General features: G+C 40.4%; 3 protein-coding genes and 1 long non-coding RNA gene across 6 annotated transcripts; 1 reads left to right on the plus strand and 3 right to left on the minus strand.

Moving 5' to 3' along the window:
* Window positions 1–180: 180 nt before the first annotated feature.
* LOC108886517 (transforming protein RhoA) lies at window positions 181–3800 on the minus strand. 2 transcript variants are annotated; one of them, XM_018681415.2, is made up of 5 exons: window positions 3670–3800; window positions 2535–2692; window positions 1667–1787; window positions 1018–1148; window positions 181–926 (listed from the first exon to the last, which is right to left on the minus strand). In XM_018681415.2, the coding sequence occupies exons 2-5, from the start codon at window positions 2688–2690 to the stop codon at window positions 753–755; spliced, it is 582 nt and encodes a 193-aa protein (XP_018536931.1). In that variant the 5' UTR covers window positions 2691–2692; window positions 3670–3800; the 3' UTR covers window positions 181–752. The 2 variants fall into 2 exon arrangements, with proteins under 2 accessions (XP_018536931.1, XP_018536932.1); XM_018681416.2 differs by having other exon boundaries at window positions 3666–3780.
* On the plus strand, window positions 2699–19655 carry LOC108886520 (uncharacterized). The gene is made up of 4 exons (XR_001961460.2): window positions 2699–2941; window positions 4006–4058; window positions 13525–13798; window positions 19513–19655. It is a non-coding gene; the product is annotated as an uncharacterized LOC108886520 (long non-coding RNA).
* On the minus strand, window positions 5995–9437 carry LOC108886516 (cytokine-inducible SH2-containing protein). The gene is made up of 3 exons (XM_018681413.2): window positions 8817–9437; window positions 8065–8221; window positions 5995–7372 (listed from the first exon to the last, which is right to left on the minus strand). The coding sequence occupies exons 2-3, from the start codon at window positions 8201–8203 to the stop codon at window positions 6861–6863; spliced, it is 651 nt and encodes a 216-aa protein (XP_018536929.1). The 5' UTR covers window positions 8204–8221; window positions 8817–9437; the 3' UTR covers window positions 5995–6860.
* On the minus strand, window positions 11464–20451 carry LOC108886515 (WD repeat-containing protein 82). 2 transcript variants are annotated; one of them, XM_051074372.1, is made up of 14 exons: window positions 20045–20451; window positions 19697–19797; window positions 19547–19613; window positions 18932–19031; window positions 18531–18647; window positions 18264–18419; window positions 18075–18144; window positions 17838–17980; window positions 14460–14633; window positions 13684–13779; window positions 13492–13605; window positions 13122–13202; window positions 12814–12964; window positions 11464–12114 (listed from the first exon to the last, which is right to left on the minus strand). In XM_051074372.1, exons 1-14 carry the CDS (start codon window positions 20203–20205, stop codon window positions 11675–11677), a joined length of 1971 nt encoding a protein of 656 aa, XP_050930329.1. In that variant the 5' UTR covers window positions 20206–20451; the 3' UTR covers window positions 11464–11674. The 2 variants fall into 2 exon arrangements, with proteins under 2 accessions (XP_050930329.1, XP_018536926.1); XM_018681410.2 differs by lacking the exons at window positions 11464–12114; window positions 12814–12964; window positions 13122–13202; ... (1 more) ...; window positions 13684–13779; window positions 14460–14633 and adding an exon at window positions 17380–17743 and having other exon boundaries at window positions 20045–20444.
* Between the last annotated feature and the right edge of the window lie 390 nt (window positions 20452–20841).

Here is a 20841-nt window from a genome sequence, read left to right on the forward strand (position 1 = left end):
ACCCTGACCCCGACTCTGAAACGCATACGCACAAACACCAGCATCAAATTTCATGAACACGCCGAAAAAGTTTTACCCCTGTAAACGCTTTGCCTCAGCTTTGTGTAAAATCTTTATTCTGACTAATTCACCGGGTTAACTGTCACTCAGTGATTTGACAAGCAAGTGATGCAAATGATCGAGATTCTTACAAAGTAATTTATTACACAAAACACTAAGTTTCCATTTGCGTTTTAACAAAATGAGTTTCCAGTCTCATATTGTGCATGTGATCATAATGCACATATAGGATTTGTATATGAAGCGCACAAACAAATTTCGACTTCATGTGTGCATCAGTTTGTTGAAATAATTAAAGGACTACGGGTCACAGTGTACAGGTACTTCACCCTAGTTGGCTGTGGAAACATTCCTCAGATCAGCAGGCAGGGCTTAAGCACTTAACTGTAGTTGGCAGGTACGACACAGCAGGTCCCCTGGCTGACCTCTTTGATTACATGTTGATAAAGGAGGTTTCATTATGGCAAATTTACTCATGTTAAAGTACAAAAAAGTATTTTCCATTACCTCAAAATTGAATACTGACAGAACCTGACTACTTTTGCTTAAGACAAAAAAAAGTAAAAGCATTACACCTTTAGTAAAAACTGGGGAGAACAGTCTTTTGTGTGGGTGTGTTTGGGGGGGTAGGTTTGACCTAATGCTCCTTCCTCTTCTTTCCCCCTGTAGGAAGCAGTCCCCGTGCCCCCCGTTTACAGTAGGACACATTTACTGCTCTTCTTTCCCCGCCTGGCCTGTAGTGCAGCCCTGGTGGCCATCTCGAAGACTTCCCTCACACCATCCTTTGTTTTTGCAGAGCACTCCATGTATCCAAAGGCACCGATCCTGTTAGCCATGTCCCGTCCATCCTCTGGTTTCACAGGCTCCTGAAGGAGAAAAGGTAAAGAGGAGTTTTAACAAACATGCATTCATCAGTAGCTGAGTGTAAATGTGTTTATGTGTGTTCTGAATTTTTACCTGCTTCATTTTGGCAAGCTCCCTCCGGGTATGCTCGTCATTACGCAGGTCCTTTTTATTTCCCACCAGTATAATGGGAACATTAGGGCAGAAGTGTTTCACCTCAGGGGTCCACTTCTCAGGGATGTTCTCTGAATGAGGGGGAGGAAAGACACCAGTCAAGGCAGAGACACGACTGTACAGCAGCTGCAACAGACTTCATTTATAAGGTCAGTAAAACACCTGAAAAATTTCCTACAGCAAAAGGTGATAATGTTAAAGGTCTTCTTTTTCTTTAGTGTTTTGTTTGGAAAAACAACTTAAACTACACTTTAGATTAGAGGATACATGTAGGTGAGATGAGCTGGTCTAGACTTGAATTAAGGAGAGCAGAAAATCATCAGACAGACATTAATGGTGACGTATAGAAATGAGCAAAGAGAGCCACATGGTGTGATACAGAGGAGGAGTGTGTTAGGAGTATGCTCTCTGGGTTCTCTCCTAATTATTTACCAAGATACTAGTTAATTGAAATAACACTTAAAGTGTGGCTGCACTTCTAATTTCTTTTGTCACAAATTCCTTGGTTGCATTTAGATTAAATTCACCTGAGAAAGAGAATAATAATGTACCATAAACATCAACATACGTATCAAAGCTCATCACTTACCAAGACTGTCAGGACTGTCGATGGAGAAGCACATGAGAATGACATCAGTGTCTGGATAAGAGAGCGGACGCAGTCTGTCGTAGTCTTCCTGACCTGCTGTATCCCAGAGGGCTAACTCGACCTGTCACGAGAGTTAACAAGTAATCAACCACATGAAGCTGAACCACAGGTTTGACGTTATACCGTTCTAATGAGTGCATCCACAGCACTATCCTGTATTCAGAAATAATCATGGGGCACATAAAAACCACACCCTGTTTGCAACGATTAACCACCTGAAAATTATATTTTGATAACATCCTGCAAATTTCTTAATTTCAATGTTGTTATGAATTGATGTCAAGTGTTAATACTAGCACTTGGACACTACTCCTGTTTACTGTGTAATGAGCCTAAATTAAGATTTTGGGAAACTGAGGCCATCAACAGTGCGTCATCATTCACAAGTGGAGTGTTGCACAGCTGTATTTTTTCACATCTGTAAGATTCAATCCAAAGCATTCTTGGATTGGTAACATGCCATGGGCAGTACTTCTTAAATTGTAGGCATTTTAAGGGCACTCAGAATTCAGACACATTAATAAAATACACTATATTGTAATTAGGGACTGATTTTGGACAGATTCAAACTTATTTTGATTATCACTTAACACACATCCTCCATAAGCTTTTCATCAAATTCAATCATCAAGATGAGTTAAGTTTATTCATATAATTCAAAACACACACAATCTGCACCACTGTGAGTGGGAGGAAGTGGAAAGTACATACAATCAGCACTCAGCTTGTTGTTGAAATCATAATCAGGTGACAAGTTACACAATGCTGATTCTGGTCTGAGCTGCAAGAAAAGCAAAATAATGCATACCTGTTTGCTGTCAACTTCAATGTCAGCCACGTAGTTCTCGAAGACTGTGGGCACATAGACCTCCGGAAACTGGTCCTTACTGAACACAATGAGCAGACAGGTCTTCCCACAGGCTCCATCTCCCACTATAACCAGCTTTTTCCTGATTGCCGCCATAGCTGCAGACAAGACAGAGAAAACTGCAAAGGTTACGCCATGAGAACACTTTATCTTTAACAACAGGGAGGGACGTTTTATTGCATTCAGGCATTATGCAACAACTACCACCACTGCCACGGTGAGAGACGATGAGCAGCGGTAACCTTCAGCTGTGTTGACACAACGCCAGACCCATCTGAAACCAACACCCGAGGCTAGCTGTTTAGCTTACAACACGGGCTGTTTGCACTCAGCCAGTCAACTATACAGTAGGTTGTGTACACGTAAAGACACACGAACAGCACAGAAAGGCCGAGAGTTCACATCTCTTTACTTGACTTGAAATGTTAAGCGAGAGTAGGAACCTTCTTCCACGATAGTACATTTCCGCTCCAGTATTTCAGACCCACCCCGGCATCAAGCTCGACTAATTATCCCGTCAAACGTTGGTCCCGCATCACCATTATTGCAGTGACTAAACTAACATAAGAGTTAACGTGCTGTTGGTTGGTACCGGCATAAAATTGTGAATTGCTGCAGTGCTGGCTGATCTAGATTTTAACAAGCAAGGAGGATGTTCTGTTTACAAAAGGCTTGACGCTAGCTAGTGTGGCTAACCAGCTAGCGCTAGCCGGATGTGCGGCTACTGCACTAAGTTTAAGGTATTATTCAAACGTGGTGCCGCATACATGTAAGGTACTTATATTATACTCCATTTAATGCCACAGGAGTGTTCGCGATTCCTTGCTAACCACTCAGCCAAACATCGCGTTTTTCCTTTGAATCACAAACCGGTACGGCTAGCTAACCAGGCTTAGCTTAGCATAACGGAAGTCAATGCGACTTTATCGGTTCGTTAGCTAGCTGGCTAGCGTAGGCACGATATCGGAAGGAAATATAGGTTAATTAAACACCTTTAACGATATTATGGCCAGTGTAACAAACTGACAAGACAATTAGACTTCACGCTTCGTGTTAGTCTTGTATTCTTACCTACCGATTGGTTTAAAATGTGTTCAAATGGTCTCCAAGTAGTGCTTTGTTGGCCTCCGTCTCTGCTCCCTGACTGCGCCGCTGCTACTGCTGAAGGATTAACAGGAGGGAAGTGACCGAGGGGCGGAGAGAGGAAAACAATACACTGCTGTACAAACATTATAAATTACACTTTACACATATATTACATTATTATCACCATCAGTAGTATGTATGGTTCAAATGTTACATGCTTTAAAGTTCTTAATATGTATGTATTACTATCCATGTATTTTGTCTTACATGATAATAACTCCCTCTATGCATTAAATACAACAAATCTATTTTGTTTATACTGTAGATACCCTTGGATTGTCCCATATGTAGTGCAGCGGTGGAGGAAGAAGTATTCAGGTAAAAGTACAAATGCCACACAGTTAGAATACTACATTTCAAATAAAAGTTGTGTATTTACTGAAAGTATTCAGATGTATCTAAACTATTAAAAGTAAATTCAATGCAGAAAAATGGTCCCTTTTACTATTATTTATCATTAAATTATTATTACTCATGTATAGTAGCATTATACTGTTGTGGTTGGTTGAGGTGGACCTAATTTTCCATTTCTATTTTCTAAAATTCAGTTTTTATTTGTGTAAGACTGCAAGTAAAAATAATTTTTATTGTTTACTAATTTGTTGATCATTTTCCTGATTGATTGGTTTGTTAAGCTTCACAAAACAGTGAGAAATGCAAAGCACAGTTATTCCTTGCCCAAAGTGACATGTTCACAGTACTTTTTTTGTCCAACCAGTTGTCCAAACCACAAAATTTATACAAAATAAATTTGAATTATCAAAATAAATATAAGGAAACACAGAAAATCTTCACATTAGAGGCTGGATCCACGAATGAAACATTGCCATTTAATTTTCAGTCGACTTTAAACTGTTGCGTTCAAGTGTCCCGGTAGGACGTGTTGGTGTGACAGAAAGCCTGCACACACAATACCAGGAAGATGAGACTGAAGCAGTTACTCAGAATTCAGCCTTCATTAACTTTATTATTTACACTTGTGCTTCCTGCTGTGGTATGTTTAAGTGTCTTCTGTGAAGAAGTCTTCAATGAGCTAAATTAACACAGGTCTTAACCCATAAGAGCCCGGACTTCTCCTTTTAGGAAAATTATGAATTATGGGGGATATAAAACAGACTGAATAGATCACATGTAAACATTCTCAGAAGTTTTCTTGGGGACTTCATGAGTTAAAAGTCAATTATGAAGAACTTTCTACAACATTTAAAGAGTTTGGGTTCTTCTGGGTTAAAACAAGATTTTGACACATTTTTGTGCTTTAGTTGTGCATGTTCTCATACTTCAAACACAGTACTCATCCTGGTTGATATTGTACTTCAGTTTGCAGCAAACGATCACAAACCAATTTACATGCAGTCGCCAGTTTTGCATCATCCACCCATGTGACATGTACTTTACTTGAATATTTCCATTTTATGGCTCTTCTTTATGGCATACTTCTACTCCACAACATTTCAGACAGAAAACTTTTTGCTCCACTTCATTTCACTTCTGTGCTGATTATGATTTCACAAAACGAGTGATGCATTGTTGCAGATAAAACTACAGCATATAGATATAATACAGCTTCACCTTAACCAGCTACAGTAAAATGCTTCTTACAAATGAATGCATCCATATTTAATTTATCAAATAATGTAATATATTTAATAATATAGCACCATGAAAATGATTATTCTGCATATTTGATGTTCTTTGGATGTACTTTTACTGATGTAATATATTGAATTCCTGATCTTTACTTGTAATGGGGTATTTTCACTTTGTGGTGTTGCTGCTTTTACTTTGATCTGACCGCTAAATGTTGCACATGATACTGATAACCATCAGCTACGGCCTCTTATCTTGAGTCAGTTCTGTTCAGTGAGACGTGACACGAGGATGTTGCCGAGCACAGGTCAAAATATTTAGTCTTTTCTCATGGTGATGGGGATCTTAATGAGAAAAGTGTTTTTATGATCCTGATCGTTTTAATGTGAACTGAGAAATGGTTTAAGCGCTTCACACTGATAGGCCGAGGCTGAGACGAACAGAGAGAGAGAGATAGTGTGTTCTCAGTTGGTGCGACAGTGTATTAATAACTACAGCTCTAATCCAGATAAGAGGCTTTCTCAGCACTGCTCAGTTCCACCTCGCGGAAACCAACTCAGGCGTGTTTCCATGAAAACAGCAACACTAATACCTCGCATTCATCTGAACGCTCAAGTGGCCAGTCACTAAACGGTGAAAAGAAAAGACACATTGTATAGAAAAGAAGAAAACATTTCGGTTTATTTCTCTGAAATCCACAGGCATGTATGATCCTCTTCTGAGAATAACACCAGTTTGTAAACAGATGTCCTTTAACAGCTAACAACAGCTTTCCATGAACAGCCTTTGATCTTCATTCTGATAAAGTGAGAGGATCTGTTTTACTTCCTCAGATGGAGGATATCTGATTTCAGAAAAATGGATTCTGCACATAAAAGAAAATACACACTTTGGATTTTGTGCTAGATCATGATCAGAGCAGTTGTTGTATCAGAACATCCATAACAGGGAAACAATTAATATGTGTGGACATGTTTAAAAGCTTTCTCTTTTTTTGTGATGGGCATAATGGTGCCCAGACGTTCAGGAGATCACCGTTAGCCGTGGTTCATCAGGTTCAGTGATTTCGTGAACAGTGAATAAACATTTCTCTTTGTGTATGTAAGCATCCCTGCCCCACAGTGAGTTTCAAAGCAGAGAAAAACAGAAGAATTTCTGATGTTATTTCTCGCTTTTGTAGAAAAATAATTGATATAACAACATGCACGACCCTCTTGTGCTTGGTGGTAAATGGGGGCAAATAAAGAGAAAAAAACAAGAACTTACATTTTGGCATTGTAGAAATAAATGGATTTGCAGTAGCAGAAATATATAAAAATATCATATTCTGGAGAACAGCAGTAGCACTGTAGTAAGACTGAGCTCATTCATGAGCAGTGAGGTCACACTGACGTTTATTGTACATGAACCATTGTAATATTGTCCCTCTGTTGCCTGGGGTGTCAAACTGTCCTAGATCTCACAGTGTGTGGTCATGGAGTGTGACCCTGACCCATGTCCCAGTTTCTGCATCCTGAGGGACAGAGACCCTCATATGTGGAAAGGGTAGTCCTGCAGGTAGCGCAGCAGAGGCTTTGGGAGTGGCAGCTGGTCCGGGCAGTCTGTGTGTGTGTTGATGGTGAGGCGTGCCAGGTGCTGCAACGAAGGGAAGGCCTCTGGTTTGTGTAGGGGGTGCATCAGCTTCAGAGGGACTCCGCCGTCTTTTGCCGAGTGTGGGGCCGGGGCTGGGTCGGGCTTTGTTTTGGGGTGAATGTCATTAGACGCCCGGTTCTGTGATGCAAGGCCCGAGCTTCTGTAGTGCTGTATGAGGCTGAGAACATCTGGGAAGGACTGGAGGTGAGGCAGGCTGGGGGAGATGGAGTCCAGCCAGAAACAGCCTCTGCTGTACTCTATCCGTACGCTTGTGGGTCCACAGCGGGTCTTCACCGACAGGGCCAGCATGTACTGGGGGTGAGTGCTATCCCGCACCAGGAACGTGCCCTCAGACTTTGTCAGGAGAGCTTCCCGAGCTTCACTCGCTGAGATGGAGCCCCAGTACCAGCCTGGAAAAAGACAGATAGTTTGGATTTTTTATTGTCATTTACTACATTTAGATGTGGTGAATATAGGCATTTGAATAGTGTTTGGGTTTGATTATTATATAATAAACTCTGTCCAATTCTTTCTCCATATCACCCCCAGTGATGGCAGAGAAGGATTTTACTCAAACACAAGAAATCACACAGGTGATTCTCCTCAGTGTTGTTAGCATAGCATCTGGCGAAGCAGTCAATTACATGACAATGTGCATCCAGCATTGGAAAATATTGGATTTGTTCAGCTACTTCTTCACATGTCAAATGTCAACAGGCGTTGCCGTGATTACTGGATACCACAGTTAAAGAGCTAAAACAACATCTCTGCATGTGGATTTAAAGGAGGGAAGGACATGTGTTATTTCTACAACCCTGTAGAAGACATTTTGTGGATCTGTTTATAGCATGCAGCATATTACCTCCAGTAATCACAATAGTACACACATTAAGAATATATATATAAGAATATATAGAGTGAAGAACTGTCTGCACAGGAAGTGCAAATATGTGCATGTGTTAAAGCACTAAGTCATTTACTGCTTATCATGTTGGAGTAAATTAATAAGTGTCTACCACATAAAATGAATAATGCTCATATGAGATGGACTCTATTTAATTATTTACTTCTTTATTTAAATGAGGTTAAACGTGAAGCCTACCTGAGGTCTGTAGATACTGGAAGGTGGTGGTGATGCAGCGGAGGTCCTCTGCTGGGTCCCAGGGTGGAGGAGAGGGCTGTGGGCAGCATGAACCTCCTCGCTCCTCGTGGTGGAAAATGGCCATTGCCCGGGCAACCATTTCTGACTGACAGCAGACCTGACCGGACAGTGAGCATGTAGGAGCATTATTTGACAAAATGGTCATTAAATTAAACGAGATTCTTGCGCAGGTTTATTATGTATTTTGCTCCAAAATGTCTCTCAAGTAAAGTGAATTAGAAAAACTTTGATGTCAGAAGTTAAACTTCTGTTTTAGTTGCACAGTTTCATTTGAACTATCATCACAGTTATTGTGACCAAAATCAAACAGGCAAACAAACGAAACAAAAACTCATATTAAAACACGTAATTAACCAAAAACTAAAGACACAATGATGATAATCAAACTATAAAATAACGGATTAATAATTCTGTACAGCACAGTCTTAAAATTACGCAGGCATTAGCATATTGTATTATTTACACTATATTTTCGCCAGACAGTGTTAGAATAAAACAGAAATAAATAAATATTTATGTCATTCGTTTGATTATTTGCATATTTATTTGGATCTCTACTTGCTGTTACCGGCGCAGCTACTGTTGTTAGAGTCCAACAACAATTTCATGTGATTATATAAATGAAAGAGAAAAGTTTAAATTCATAATTAGCGGTGGTTCTTCACACACACACACACACACTGTAAACTTACCTTAAATCAAGAAAAATCATAAGGATCGCGACCAGTTTGAAAAACAGTCCAGGGAATAATCCATCAGATTCTCACAGGAAATAAATAAATAGTCTCGGGCGATAGAGAAAATAAACATTACCTGTAACTACCTGTTGTAGTCATAAAAAAAATAAGAGAAAATATCCCGTGTGTGTCTGCAGTCAGTGGCAGTGTGGGAGTGCAGCGGAGAGTGTGTGCTCTTTATTCAGTGAACTGCGGGACAGAAAACAGCTCAGTTCAGTTTGGACTGACGGAGGTTCCAGGAATCTGTTTCCAAGAAAGGTTTTGTGTTTCAGCGCCCGCAGTGACAGACAGGCCAGCAGCAGCTTTTCTGAGCTCCGTCAATACACACACTGTCGACACACACCACTTCCTTCACGCATTTCAAAAATAAAATACTCTGCTGTTGCTCTCATGTTACAAATGTGGAGAAGAGCTCAAACTTCGTGCCTTACTGAACATATAATGTCAAAAGAGACACGCTCCTCCTAAACCTGCAGCAAGAAATGATTTAAAGGCATTTTAGCGTTTTAGGTAATGTTGAGTCCAGACTGTGCTGAGAAGCAGGATTATGAAATGAAATGGCCATTGGAATAAAAGTATGGTGAAATGAAAAAGAAGAAAAGAGAGATTTTAAAGTAAAACAGCTGAAAGTTGAGAAATATTACTTGGAATGATCTCTGCAGGATGAAATACAGTAATTAGCTGTTTTAAAAAATGTATTGGATTATTTAAGTTTCATGGTTACGTTAAATATTATGTCCATATTTATGCAAATAATTTATTTAATAATGTCTTATTATCTAATGTATGTGTGTATTTAATCCAGCACACCGACACTTCCACTAAAGGTGTACTTGTTTACAATTTACAGAAGCAGTTTTAAATTGTAGTTTTGATATACGCATTTATTATTTTATTGACATATATGTGCACATTGTGCTGCTGTATGTGGACATGCACTTAGCTGATACTGATTCTAATTTATACATTTAATGTTGAGCTGTAAATGAAATATGACGCTCACCTACTTTCAAACTTTTATATTGAAGGCAAACAGCATGACTTCCGGTAAACTTTGGTTTACTGCTGTGTGCCTTGATGCAGCTCCTGGTATTAATGTGTTTAATGTTGCATTCACGTTCACTGGAATGGAAATACCTTTTTCCAGACGTTAAATCGTATATGTGGATTATGTTTTGTAGCTTGTGTGATTCAAACGTTGTGACACTGTGATTTCTGACTCTATATGCACATGTCGTCCTTTACCATACACATGTTTGCTTTCTGTCAAAACATAAACACTATATATATATATATATATATATACTGAATATGCTGTCTATTAGAATTTAAAATCAAATTACAGGCTCTGCAGCATGCTCTGAATGACAAAATTAAGTCAGTTGTCATGTCCTCGTAAATCATCATTAGGAAAATTACCCCTGTAGTACAAATGATTGATCTGTTTTCCAGGAAATTAACTGAAGTGTGTCATGTCAGGAGTCAGTGTGTCTTCAAAAAGTCAAGGGTCATTATCATCCAACCCACGGTTCCCATGTGCAGAGATAATGACCACTTGAAAGCTGCCATTCAGCTCTGTTTCCAAGAAGAAATGTCAACATCAACTGTGTCTCCCGTGAGGTATGAAAGCAGCAGAACGCACAGCTGAAGGCTTCTGAGTACAGAGCCTTCCTGGAAAACACACACAACACAGTGACCTCTACTACTGAGCCGTGACCCCTGCTGCTGCTGCTGCTGCTGCCGGCCTATGTGACTGTAGGATATCACACACACAGTGAGAGAGAGATAGGGACAGAGAGAGGAATGAGGTCGCAAACACGTGAAAATAAAGAAAATATTTTATTGTAGGTCCATGTAAAACAACAGCCTTTATCTGAACATAGTCAAACCTCGGTTGTGTGACTGGAGAAGGCGACTGGAAAAGTGATGTGGATGAATTTACATGTGGTGAAGAGTGAACCATGGGCACAGCATAGGCCTACACCTACGCAATGAAAAGGATAATCCACCCTAAAACAGAATTTCACAGCCATTCCTGTTGATCTTGAAAAGCCCAATCAATATTAGAAATCAGAAAAGTGGATCAACAAATTGCCAAAGTGGAGAACGGAGACACAGAGATGAGTAATATTGTCTTTAACCTTGAAAGAAATTGGCAAATGCAAACAACTTATAGTAATAAGAAGCATTTTATAACATCCAGTTTTCATCTGAAGTCTCCGCCAGTTGCCTGATTCTCAGACCGACACATAACCCCTGTAAAACCACTCCTTTATATTTTAGTAGCTGCACTGACTCAACAAAATAAGATATAATATGTTAATTAGTGAGCTTTAGTTGTTCCTGGTGGGCTTATATTGAACCTTTGGACAGAGTCAGGTTAACTGTTTATCATCATCATCGTAGATATTGTGTATCCGCTTGTTGACCAATCAAATCTAAGACTCCATGTTTTTTAATGGGGGCACTGCTCCATCAAATGCACGTTCTAGGTGTTGTGTTCTCTAAAATTCAGCCTGATGTTTGCAGCATCTTTGGAACCATTTGGATCTCAAACAGAATTTAGAATTAGAGTTCTATGGATTGAAGGAAAAAAAAAGCTCCTGAACTTTATTTTGATGAGAATTTAATATCTTGGCGTTCACTTTCACAAACTGTTCACATTTAACAACTTAATTTCACCACAGGAAGACGTATGAGTGAATTCTGCTTTATGGTGGATCTACTTTTTTTCCTCATGTTCAGTGTGAAATGTATGCCCTCAAGTAAAAATAAAGAAGGAATGGCTAGAAGCTAAACAGTTAAATAACAAATCAATTCATAGATATCGGGTCAGTTTGTGTGTGTACTTGTATATGTGTGTGCACAGTGTCTAACTTTCCTCCCCGTTCTCCCCTGCACCCTTGATGAGGCGTTTGTTGCCCCTCTTGCCTCCTGGTCCACGGGGCTTGGCAAAGGCCTGCTTTAAGGTGTGCTCCATCGGGTGGACCTCCTCGTACAGGAAGTCTTCTGTCAGGCCGTCGCCGTTGTCTATCTCCATCTACACACACAGAATAATACGCACACATATGAACAAAGTTAGATAGTGTGTGCTCGTCATTGTATACGTGGGTGATTTTGGTGACCTGTACCTTTTTGGTGACCTCCAGCTGGTAGTCTCGCTCCACCTCATCCAGTAGCCTGTTCTTACAGCTGGAGTACAACATCCTCTCCTTGATACTACAGGTGTACCCAGGCATCGAATAGATAAACACTGGAAGAGGCATGAAGTCGTAGGTTAAGATGAAATTTGCCACTTCACTGAATCCAATATTTACTCTCCTTTTTAGCTCTGTTTGGTCTGTCTAGATGCTAAATGTTCTAGATGCTAACTTTGCCTGTCTGCTGTTTGGTGTTGAGCAGGGAGTGCACGGTGGATTTTTACAGATTCTTCACAGAAAACAGCTGCTGCAGTGAGCGTGAACCAAAACAGTGAAGTTGTGGGCCACAAAACCAAAACAATGAGCTGAAAGATGCTAAAACGAGCTGTAGAAATGACGCTAGCAGCAGAGTCACTGTGAGTTTATCATGACGAGTGAACCCTCTGATCCATTACTGATATAAAAATACTGATTAGTGCAGCTTTAAGCTTGTGGACATTTGTGTCACTTGACAAGGAGGTGAAGTTATGGGAGATTCTGAGGCACTTTTTTGGAAACATAGTCCCTGCAGATTCATTAAACAGAAAACCTAAATGAGGTTAATTGTTCTGCTGTTGCTGCATTTAATCAGGAGAGAACCTCACAGAGATTGAAAATTGTTTAGTAAAAATAAGTTGCTTTAAAATAGAGAGCAATATGAAAGAGCTTGATATCTCCATATGATCTGTTATAAGCAGAGAGTTTGATGTTTCTTTCCATCTCTGCCTCAGTCCACGGCTGCACTCACGCCTACAGTGAGACTGTGTACTGACCCAGCGCCTCCTGCAGCTGGCCCTGGTGGGAATGTTTGAAGATGAAGAAGTGGTATCGAGGCGAATCTGTGGGAATCCTGTAGGGAAGCTCGTGGGTCTCTGTAGGTTTGGTGTGGACCAGCTCAATGGTCTCTTTCTCTACATCCAGCCTCTGCAGCATAACATGCACAAACAAGCTTTGTTCAGGGGTCAAGTCATGCACAGCCAATTTCCTCACTGTGATCCTCACAGTGTGTTTCTGTCGCATGGGGTATGTTACATATTGGATTCTGTGTCATTAGTTATAAAAATTTCCTGTCAGTGCTCACCAGCTGTATGTAGTTGATGCGTTTCTGCTTGAGCTGCTGCAGAGCTCGTTTGGCCTCTTCTTGTAACGGGAATGCAAGACCCTGAAGAGTCTGTGCCCTTTTGTCCAAGCCAAACTCCATTGTAACCTGCAGGATTGAAAAAATATAGAAAACTCTTTATTAACGTCTCTTGTTATAAAATAACATAACTACCAGAGCAGAAAATTGATACACAGGACTGAACAGACCCTTGCTCGTGCTGTTGGAGTCACAATTCGTCTACGTTCATCCTGTAAATAATTAAAAGACAGTTTTTAAATCTGTCCTCCTCTCTCTTCTTAATTCATTCACACTTGACTTTTCATTAGCGCAAAAATCTACATACCCACACAACTTTATCCTCTGTGACTTTGATTCGTTGCAGTTCCTGCTCGGCTGCTGTGAGAGGAGATGGGGAGGAGCAGGAGGACATGTGTCGCAGGTATCCCTGGAAGCACAGGTCCTCCTGCAAACAGAGAGACGGTGCTTAGTCATCAGAAGAAGATTCATGGAGGAGCTGTCGTACCGGAGGGATTTTACTGACCTCGACTGTGCCAAACACCTCGTCTTTGATATGACCTCCTCCAAACTCTTTCTTCAGTGTGGCACGTGTAGCTGCGTACATCATCTTTTGCCTCACCTGGAGGAAGGAAGACACAGTAAGTTTCAAACATTCTTATTAAGTGATGTTCAGTACCTTGAATTTTTATAGTCATCAGTATTTATTTTGGTTTTATCATTTTTGTGTGCTGTGTTTGGTGACGTTTGGTTTATAAATGATTGATTGATTGTACACTCTTGCTTTCTGATATGGTGATTGTCCAATTAGTGGTAATTATCATTTAAAGCAGGTTTTCTCTAATACCATATAAACAATCTCTTTATTTCCCAAAAACAAAGTCTGGTAAAAGGCAGCTCCACAAAAACAACAAAAGCATCACCTCATGTGTTGATCTTGGAGGTAAATTCATTTGAAATTAATGAGCTGGCAAATCTGATGATATGTTTTTAGCATGAGGCTTTCATCAGAGCATCAAAAATCAACTTATGAGGTGAAAGTTGAGCTGTTTTTGTCCTCTACAATGCTGCATTTTTTCACTGTTTTTGAGAGCAGATGTCATTGTTGCCCAACTGAACTTCAGTGCATTAGTTTACTCATATCAACCATCTAAAAATATCACAAATCCTTTTTTAAAATCTAACCGCAGTCTCCTTCTTATAATCTCAGCTAACAGTGTTCTTGAACATCTAGTTTTAGTCTTATTCTTAGAATTTGAAAGTGGCTGATCACCACGAGCAGCTCAGCGTGTCCAGACATACTGGTGATTGGTCAGGTGACCAGGCGATGAAGATCCACTCATATCCCTGTGCATTCTGGGAGTCCAGGCGATAGAGGATGTAGCACGGCTCCTGAGGCGTGAGCAGAGGAAGAAGGAACTGATCATAGTCCTTGTCCCAGCTGTTTGCAGGCTCTCTGTATGAATCTAGCACCAGCTCCTCTGTGGATAAAAATGCGCGTCAGCAAAAACTCATCTCTGGATTTTATAGGTCAGCTGAAAGTTTAATGATGTCAAATCCCTTTTGAATATGAGAAGCACATCATGTTTACCATTTCTGATGATGATCTTCATTATTCTGATGGCACCTCCCCTCGCCCGGGCCAGAAACTCTTTCAGCTCAGATGTTGCTAAAGTAACCAGATATAAGGCAGACAAGTCAAAACTGAGGATGGGGGGGTTGAAAGCAAGTGAGACAGAGTTGGGTAAGTAAGAACCTGAGACTCCACTTCAGGGAGAAAATTTGATCCACTGCCAGAGAGTCACGCTATCACCTACAGTGACTCAGACTGGGCACAAAAGTCTGAAATAATCACAGAGAAACTGGAGTGTTATGGATAAAACAACCAATCATTCCTCAGTCTTCAAACCCCTCAAGGGTAGTTTGGTACTAAAAACTAGATTTGGCTATTTGTTGAACCCCCTCTCTCCTTCTCTCTCACCATGGTTACCAAACACAGCGGTCTCATAAATGATGTAAGACCAGGTGAGAAAGGTGAGAGAGGTATGCTTCCGCCAGCCTGTCCCCCTACGCTCCAATTACCAAATGCCATAACACACGTATATACGTAGCACTTAAACGATCCATAAATGCCTGTAGGTGCTAAGTATCACGGTTACTGGTATCACAACACAGAACACAGACATTTTAACTGTGAATCAGTTGTATACAGACTTATAATGTCATAGATGAGCTGCTTTTACAGTGCACAATTATCTATATTTACAGCAGGTAAATGAAATAGGTGAAATTAAGTGACCACTTCAGGATGACCTTAAAAAAAAATCTCTCTTTTTTTTTTTTTAGAGGAAAACATTAAAACAGTTATGAGGATGCATCACAACTCAAAGGCTAAGAGGAAATTTTTTTTAAAAAGCACCTAAACTGAATTTGAAAACAATTTGGAGACTACCATTGTTTTTTGCTCTCAGAAAATTTACAGAATTTCCCTTTAAAAAAAAAAAGGCACCAAACTCACCATTAATTCCAGTTTGGTGTGACATCTTTTGGCAGTCAGTGTTCACCGCTTCACACTCCTCTCACGCAAGAAGGTCCAGGTCTCTGTGTCCTCGCTCTTCTTGCTCAGCAGGTAGGCTGCCTCTCCAATGATGGCAGACAGATGGACCCACGCGCACCTGTGACATAAACGCCTTGAGGGCGACTCGGGAGACTCCTAACACTTGAAATACAATCTGCGGAACTGTGGCTGATGAGTAATAACGTGCCTGTCAGTGGATATGCCACCCTAACCACTGATGTAAAACTCTTTGCGTATCGATGACCGCAACTTTAAAAAAGTCTCTGCGGGGGTGCGTCTCCCGGGTCACATACTGTCCTGTCCTGTCCTGCACTGCACTGTATAGAAACCCCCTGCTCCTGACATCAGCACAGTGTTTTCAGATGCTGTCAATGTGCCACATGTAATGACATTTTATCACTCATTCACATAGAGTGGCTGCAGCAGACGCAACGGCATGATCTCAAATTCCAGCCACCTAGTCACAGAAATGTGACACCAAGCACCAATCTGACTGCTACATTTCAACATTACCTGGACCAAGAATGGGGGGTGGGGGGTGGTGGGTTGGGGGTATTTGTGGTCAGTACATTTCATGTATTTTGACTGACAAAGTCATAATTAAAAGCAGATACTTCAAGCAACACCCGTGCACTAGGAGTTTCTTATATAAACACTGATCATCTCAAAGTCAGGAGCTCCAAACATCAGGTGTGTACACTGGAAGTTTGCTCCTAAATGGCCAGAAGAAATAAATCATCACTGATGACAGTAGAGAGGATAAAGAGCTTGTACAAGTAGACGGGAGTGAATGAGTGTAAAGAGTTAAGTCTGTAAAAATCTGAGTGACAAATGCTTTAAACTGTCAGAACATCTTCCTCTGTTTCTCTGTACACACACCTTCTGTAGACACACACACACACACACACACTCGGAGGCTGGTGAGAGAAAGATAAGTGTGTACCTGTGAGGTTACCTGTGATGGGATCATCCATTATTCACTCAGTGGTGACTACACAACCCAAGCATCTATACATTATTCAACAGAACCCCCACCCCACCTCCTCCTCTACTTCAGGAAGACACACTTTATGTGTAGAAAAAAAAGAGAAAAGAGAAAAACAGCCATTCATCAAACTGATTAAAGCTGCCTGCGTTTCTCTCACACCTGCATGTGTGTTCACAGATTGGTTTACTGACTGAGTGAACTTCTGTTTGCATGAGTGAGCTCACGCAAGTGATGTGTCACTGTTGTGAGAACCAGCGATGCACTGATCTCATAACACAGCAAGTTAAAATGATTTCGTAATATTCACTGTGTTTAAGGTTGTGATAATAATACACAGTATCTTAGCTGAAACAATCAATTATTGGCGGTTACTTTGATAATTGATTAATCTTTGATGTGATTTTTCGAGCTAAATTTTCTGAACACCTTAATCCAGTCCCTCAGTTGTAAGAGTTTACTGCTTTTATTAGTCTTATGTGAAAATAAACTGAAGATCCTTCCTCATTCTCTGGCATTTTATAGACCAAACAATTACAAAAAATAATCATCCAGACTAATCAATAATAAAAAATAATTGTTCCTTCCTTCTTCATCTGTATTACAGTATAACATGATTTAGGAGATAGATGATAAAAGTAAGGATCACAAAAAAGGAAAAAAAAGCCCAATAACTTTTATTTTCTATATGAAACGGTTATCATCATGATCAAGTACTGAAACAATAAAAACACAGATGAATCATCAGTTAAATTATACATGAAATGTCAAGACACAGGGGTGAAAAAAACTTTTTCATAGGAGGTATTTTGTTGAGTCACAGCTGCATTGACCCTTTCAAAAGTTTAAAATACTGTCTGTAAAACATTTAACGTAAAACATAAAAAATACACTGTTAGGTCATGAGGTTCTTATCGTGCCAACTAACGGCAGTCCGACACTTTCAGGTGTCCCCGCGTCACTGTGCGATGGTGATGTGACTCACTCCCTCTATAAGTCATCCACACACGGGAGCCAGAAGGTCTGTTGAGAGAACAGGAGAGGAAATTAAAAGTGAGCTCCGTGTTCTTAATTGTTTGTATAGAAGGAGTTGCTTTAGTGTGTTTGATCATCTCACCATGTTGGTGCAGGCACTGGCGAACGTCATGTATCTGGGGTTAAACTGCAGAGTGTTGATGGGTCCTGGATGTTTCCCGTCCAGCACGGCCACCTTCATCCCGCTCTCCGTGCTCCAAACATGGACCCTCCCGTCCTCTGAACCTACACAGTGAAAAAACAAAAAAACAAAACACAGTCAGAGCAGAGATCTCACAGGAGGGACACACACATATAAAGCTGATGTGTTTTAACTTACCAATCATGACAAACTGTGAGTCAGGAGTGAAGCAGGCCTCCAGGGAGATGCCTCTACTGTTGTTATAGCCCTTAAAATGAGCAGAGACAGAGACACCATCAGCTCCACAAGAGTAACTGTGCTAATATACAAACAGATGTAATTCAGCAGGTTTGTGGGATTGTGATTAAATAACTGTATGTCTCTTACAGAAAAAGTGTGCAGCACAGATCCATTGAAAGCATTAAGGACACGAATCATCCCTCCATTTGTAGAGATGAGAATCTGTTTCCCGTCGTTACTGAATTTGAGTCCAGTCCAGTCACAGACGCGATTAAACCTCGTCTCAAACGAGGCAAATGGACCCTTTTAACAAGGAGATAAAAACAGGTATATTATAAATACAACAGCAGCAGCACAAAGGACTCCCACACTCATGCATACAAAGTGTAAACACACACTGAATTTGTATTTCACCTTGTCGAAAGCACGAAGGTCGTACAGTTTAATGGCCTGTGATTCCACGCCTGCGGCAAATATCAGCCCGTCAGGGTCAAAGGAACAGACAGGTTTCCCCAGCGGATTAGTCAAACCCTGAAACACACAAATAATAACAAAGAAAAAGAGCGAGAGGTTACAACAGGAAGTGTGGATTTTTGTAGAAATATGCAAAAGTATTATCACAATATTTCAGCCTTCAGGACAGATGCTTATTAAAAATACTACTGATTTCTATGTAGCACCCTGATGTGCAGTAATTTGGGAAGTCTCGCTTAAAGCACTAACAGCTATGGCAGCAGGTGTAATTACACATTTAAGTAACTGCCTACAGAGGACAGAGGAAGTGTCATTTTCCGGCCTGCTCGCAGACTACTCACTTGACAGTTTGGAGAGCGCAGGTCCCAGATTCGGATCGTCTTATCCAACGAGCCTGAGATAAACGTATCGTCCACTGGTGACATGGAGAGAGCAATAACCCTGAAACCGTGAAATTGTTTTAGATGAGGTAAAACGAGGCAAAAATTATACCTGTCGAAAAGTAGTTGCTACGACAGAGGAAATTATGCCAATAATTTATGTTTATGCTGATCAGGAATACATTTTGAGACTAGTGTCTTTTTGACTGTAAATGCAAACATATATTTATCAGCACACTAGGATGAGGTATATTTAACAGAAGGATTAGAATAAGTACCTAACTGTCTGTGTTGTGATCATTTTGACTTATAAAAAAGGCAAGTTGTAGCTTCTTGATTAAAGGGCCATTAAACCTAAAATGCTCTTCAGTAAACAAGAGCTGGAGCACAGGAATATGTAGTTTCTCTGTTGGTATTTGTTGACCCTGCAAATGAAAAGGATTGTACATACTTTATTTACATTGTAGCTCTTCTTTGGAGAATACTACTTTTTTTGCCTTCAGACCTGTGTATATAACACCGCATTTCTCTTCTTCCTTTAGATTCAGAGTGGTCCAGGTGGTTACAGGTTCTCACCTTGCAGTGTGACCAGGGAAATACCGGATGTACTTGTTGTCGACCAGAGACAGGTATCTTATGGTATCTACAAGACACAAAACCATTTTATTTTCAAACACTAAAACACCTGTTTCCCATCTTGATGTTGTGTCAGTACTGAGTCATTACCGTCTACTTTGTTGGAGCTGTAGACCACCGTCTGTGTGTCTCCGTGCGTGTAGCGGATGAGGTCTACTCCATACTTCTTGCTGTACAGAGTCCGTTTGGGTCTGAGAGACGACAAAACATTCAGATCTGTCGGTCGTGTGATTACCTGAGAGGACAGGTAACAAGCTGCTGCACCCCCATTTATAATCACACACACAGACCTCACACATCTAATTTTAAAACAGTGGATGTCAAACATATGGAATCTAATATTATATGCATATACCTGGGTTATAAATGCATCACGACTTGAGTTCAGTCATAAAGTTTATTACAATTATTATTATTATTATTACATTGGCCACTTACTTTCCCTCCCGGATGTCATATAACACAATGCAGTCGTCGTCGCTGCTTGATATTGCATTTTCACCATTTGGGCTGTAGTCCACACAGTTTACCTTCTGTGAGTTTTCTCTGTATGTCCTGGCGACTCTGAAACTGCGTAACACGCTGTCTGTGATCTTCATACCTGCAGCTTTTTATACTGTATATACTGTGCAGAAAACTGAAACGTGGACTACTGTTTCCTCTTCAGTGCTAAAGCCTGCGAATCATTTCTGTCGTTTGTCTGCTCGAGTAATGGCTGGATGTGAATCCTCTCAGAGACTGGAGGCGGATTCAGTGTTTACATTTTCAGTAAAAACACAGAAGCGACAAAATTCACAACATGTAACGATACATCAACTAGAACTAACAAAAGGACGCTCGCTTTGTTTCTCTCTACCTCCCAGGTGGGCGGTGTTTTACAGTCATGATCATATTCAACAGCTTCAACAGGCCGGGCGGTGACGGCGGAAGAAACGAGCACAACCGAGGTTAGAGAAAAGGAAATTACGACATACCGCAGGAAATGATTACTGTGACAAGCCAACTATTTCAGAGCTATAATAAAAACCTATAAATCATTTTTGCTTTAGATAAGGTGAAGTTACTGTGCCTTTAGCCAAAGGCTTTGGCACGGGGCTAGGATTAAACAGAAAATTAGATACTCAGCTACATGTAATTGACTTGGTATTTATACTAAAATCTCTGAAGAAAATGTTTGGTATTAACCTGATTAATTTATTACCAAATTCCTGTACACAGTTTGTTATGCAAAAATT

Source organism: Lates calcarifer, linkage group LG12 (genome assembly GCF_001640805.2).
Source record: "Lates calcarifer isolate ASB-BC8 linkage group LG12, TLL_Latcal_v3, whole genome shotgun sequence".
NCBI classification, from domain to species: Eukaryota; Metazoa; Chordata; class Actinopteri; family Centropomidae; genus Lates; species Lates calcarifer.

What these genes read in the sequence shown, in the direction of transcription:
- LOC108886517 (XM_018681415.2), bottom strand. Translation starts at nt 2,690, where the DNA reads ATGGCGGCAATCAGGAAAAAGCTGGTTATAGTGGGAGATGGAGCCTGT. An exon ending in TTGAAGTTGACAGCAAACAG is followed by an intron (nt 1,788 to 2,534) that starts GTATGCATTATT and finishes CTCTCGTGACAG; the next exon opens with GTCGAGTTAGCCCTCTGGGA. An exon ending in CGACAGTCCTGACAGTCTTG is followed by an intron (nt 1,149 to 1,666) that starts GTAAGTGATGAG and finishes CCCCTCATTCAG; the next exon opens with AGAACATCCCTGAGAAGTGG.
- LOC108886516 (XM_018681413.2), bottom strand. Translation starts at nt 8,203, where the DNA reads ATGGTTGCCCGGGCAATGGCCATTTTCCACCACGAGGAGCGAGGAGGT. An exon ending in CCAGTATCTACAGACCTCAG is followed by an intron (nt 7,373 to 8,064) that starts GTAGGCTTCACG and finishes GTCTTTTTCCAG; the next exon opens with GCTGGTACTGGGGCTCCATC.
- LOC108886515 (XM_051074372.1), bottom strand. Translation starts at nt 20,205, where the DNA reads ATGAAGATCACAGACAGCGTGTTACGCAGTTTCAGAGTCGCCAGGACA. An exon ending in TATGACATCCGGGAGGGAAA is followed by an intron (nt 19,798 to 20,044) that starts GTAAGTGGCCAA and finishes GTCGTCTCTCAG; the next exon opens with ACCCAAACGGACTCTGTACA. An exon ending in CCAGTGCCTGCACCAACATG is followed by an intron (nt 14,634 to 17,837) that starts GTGAGATGATCA and finishes TCCACAGAGGAG; the next exon opens with CTGGTGCTAGATTCATACAG.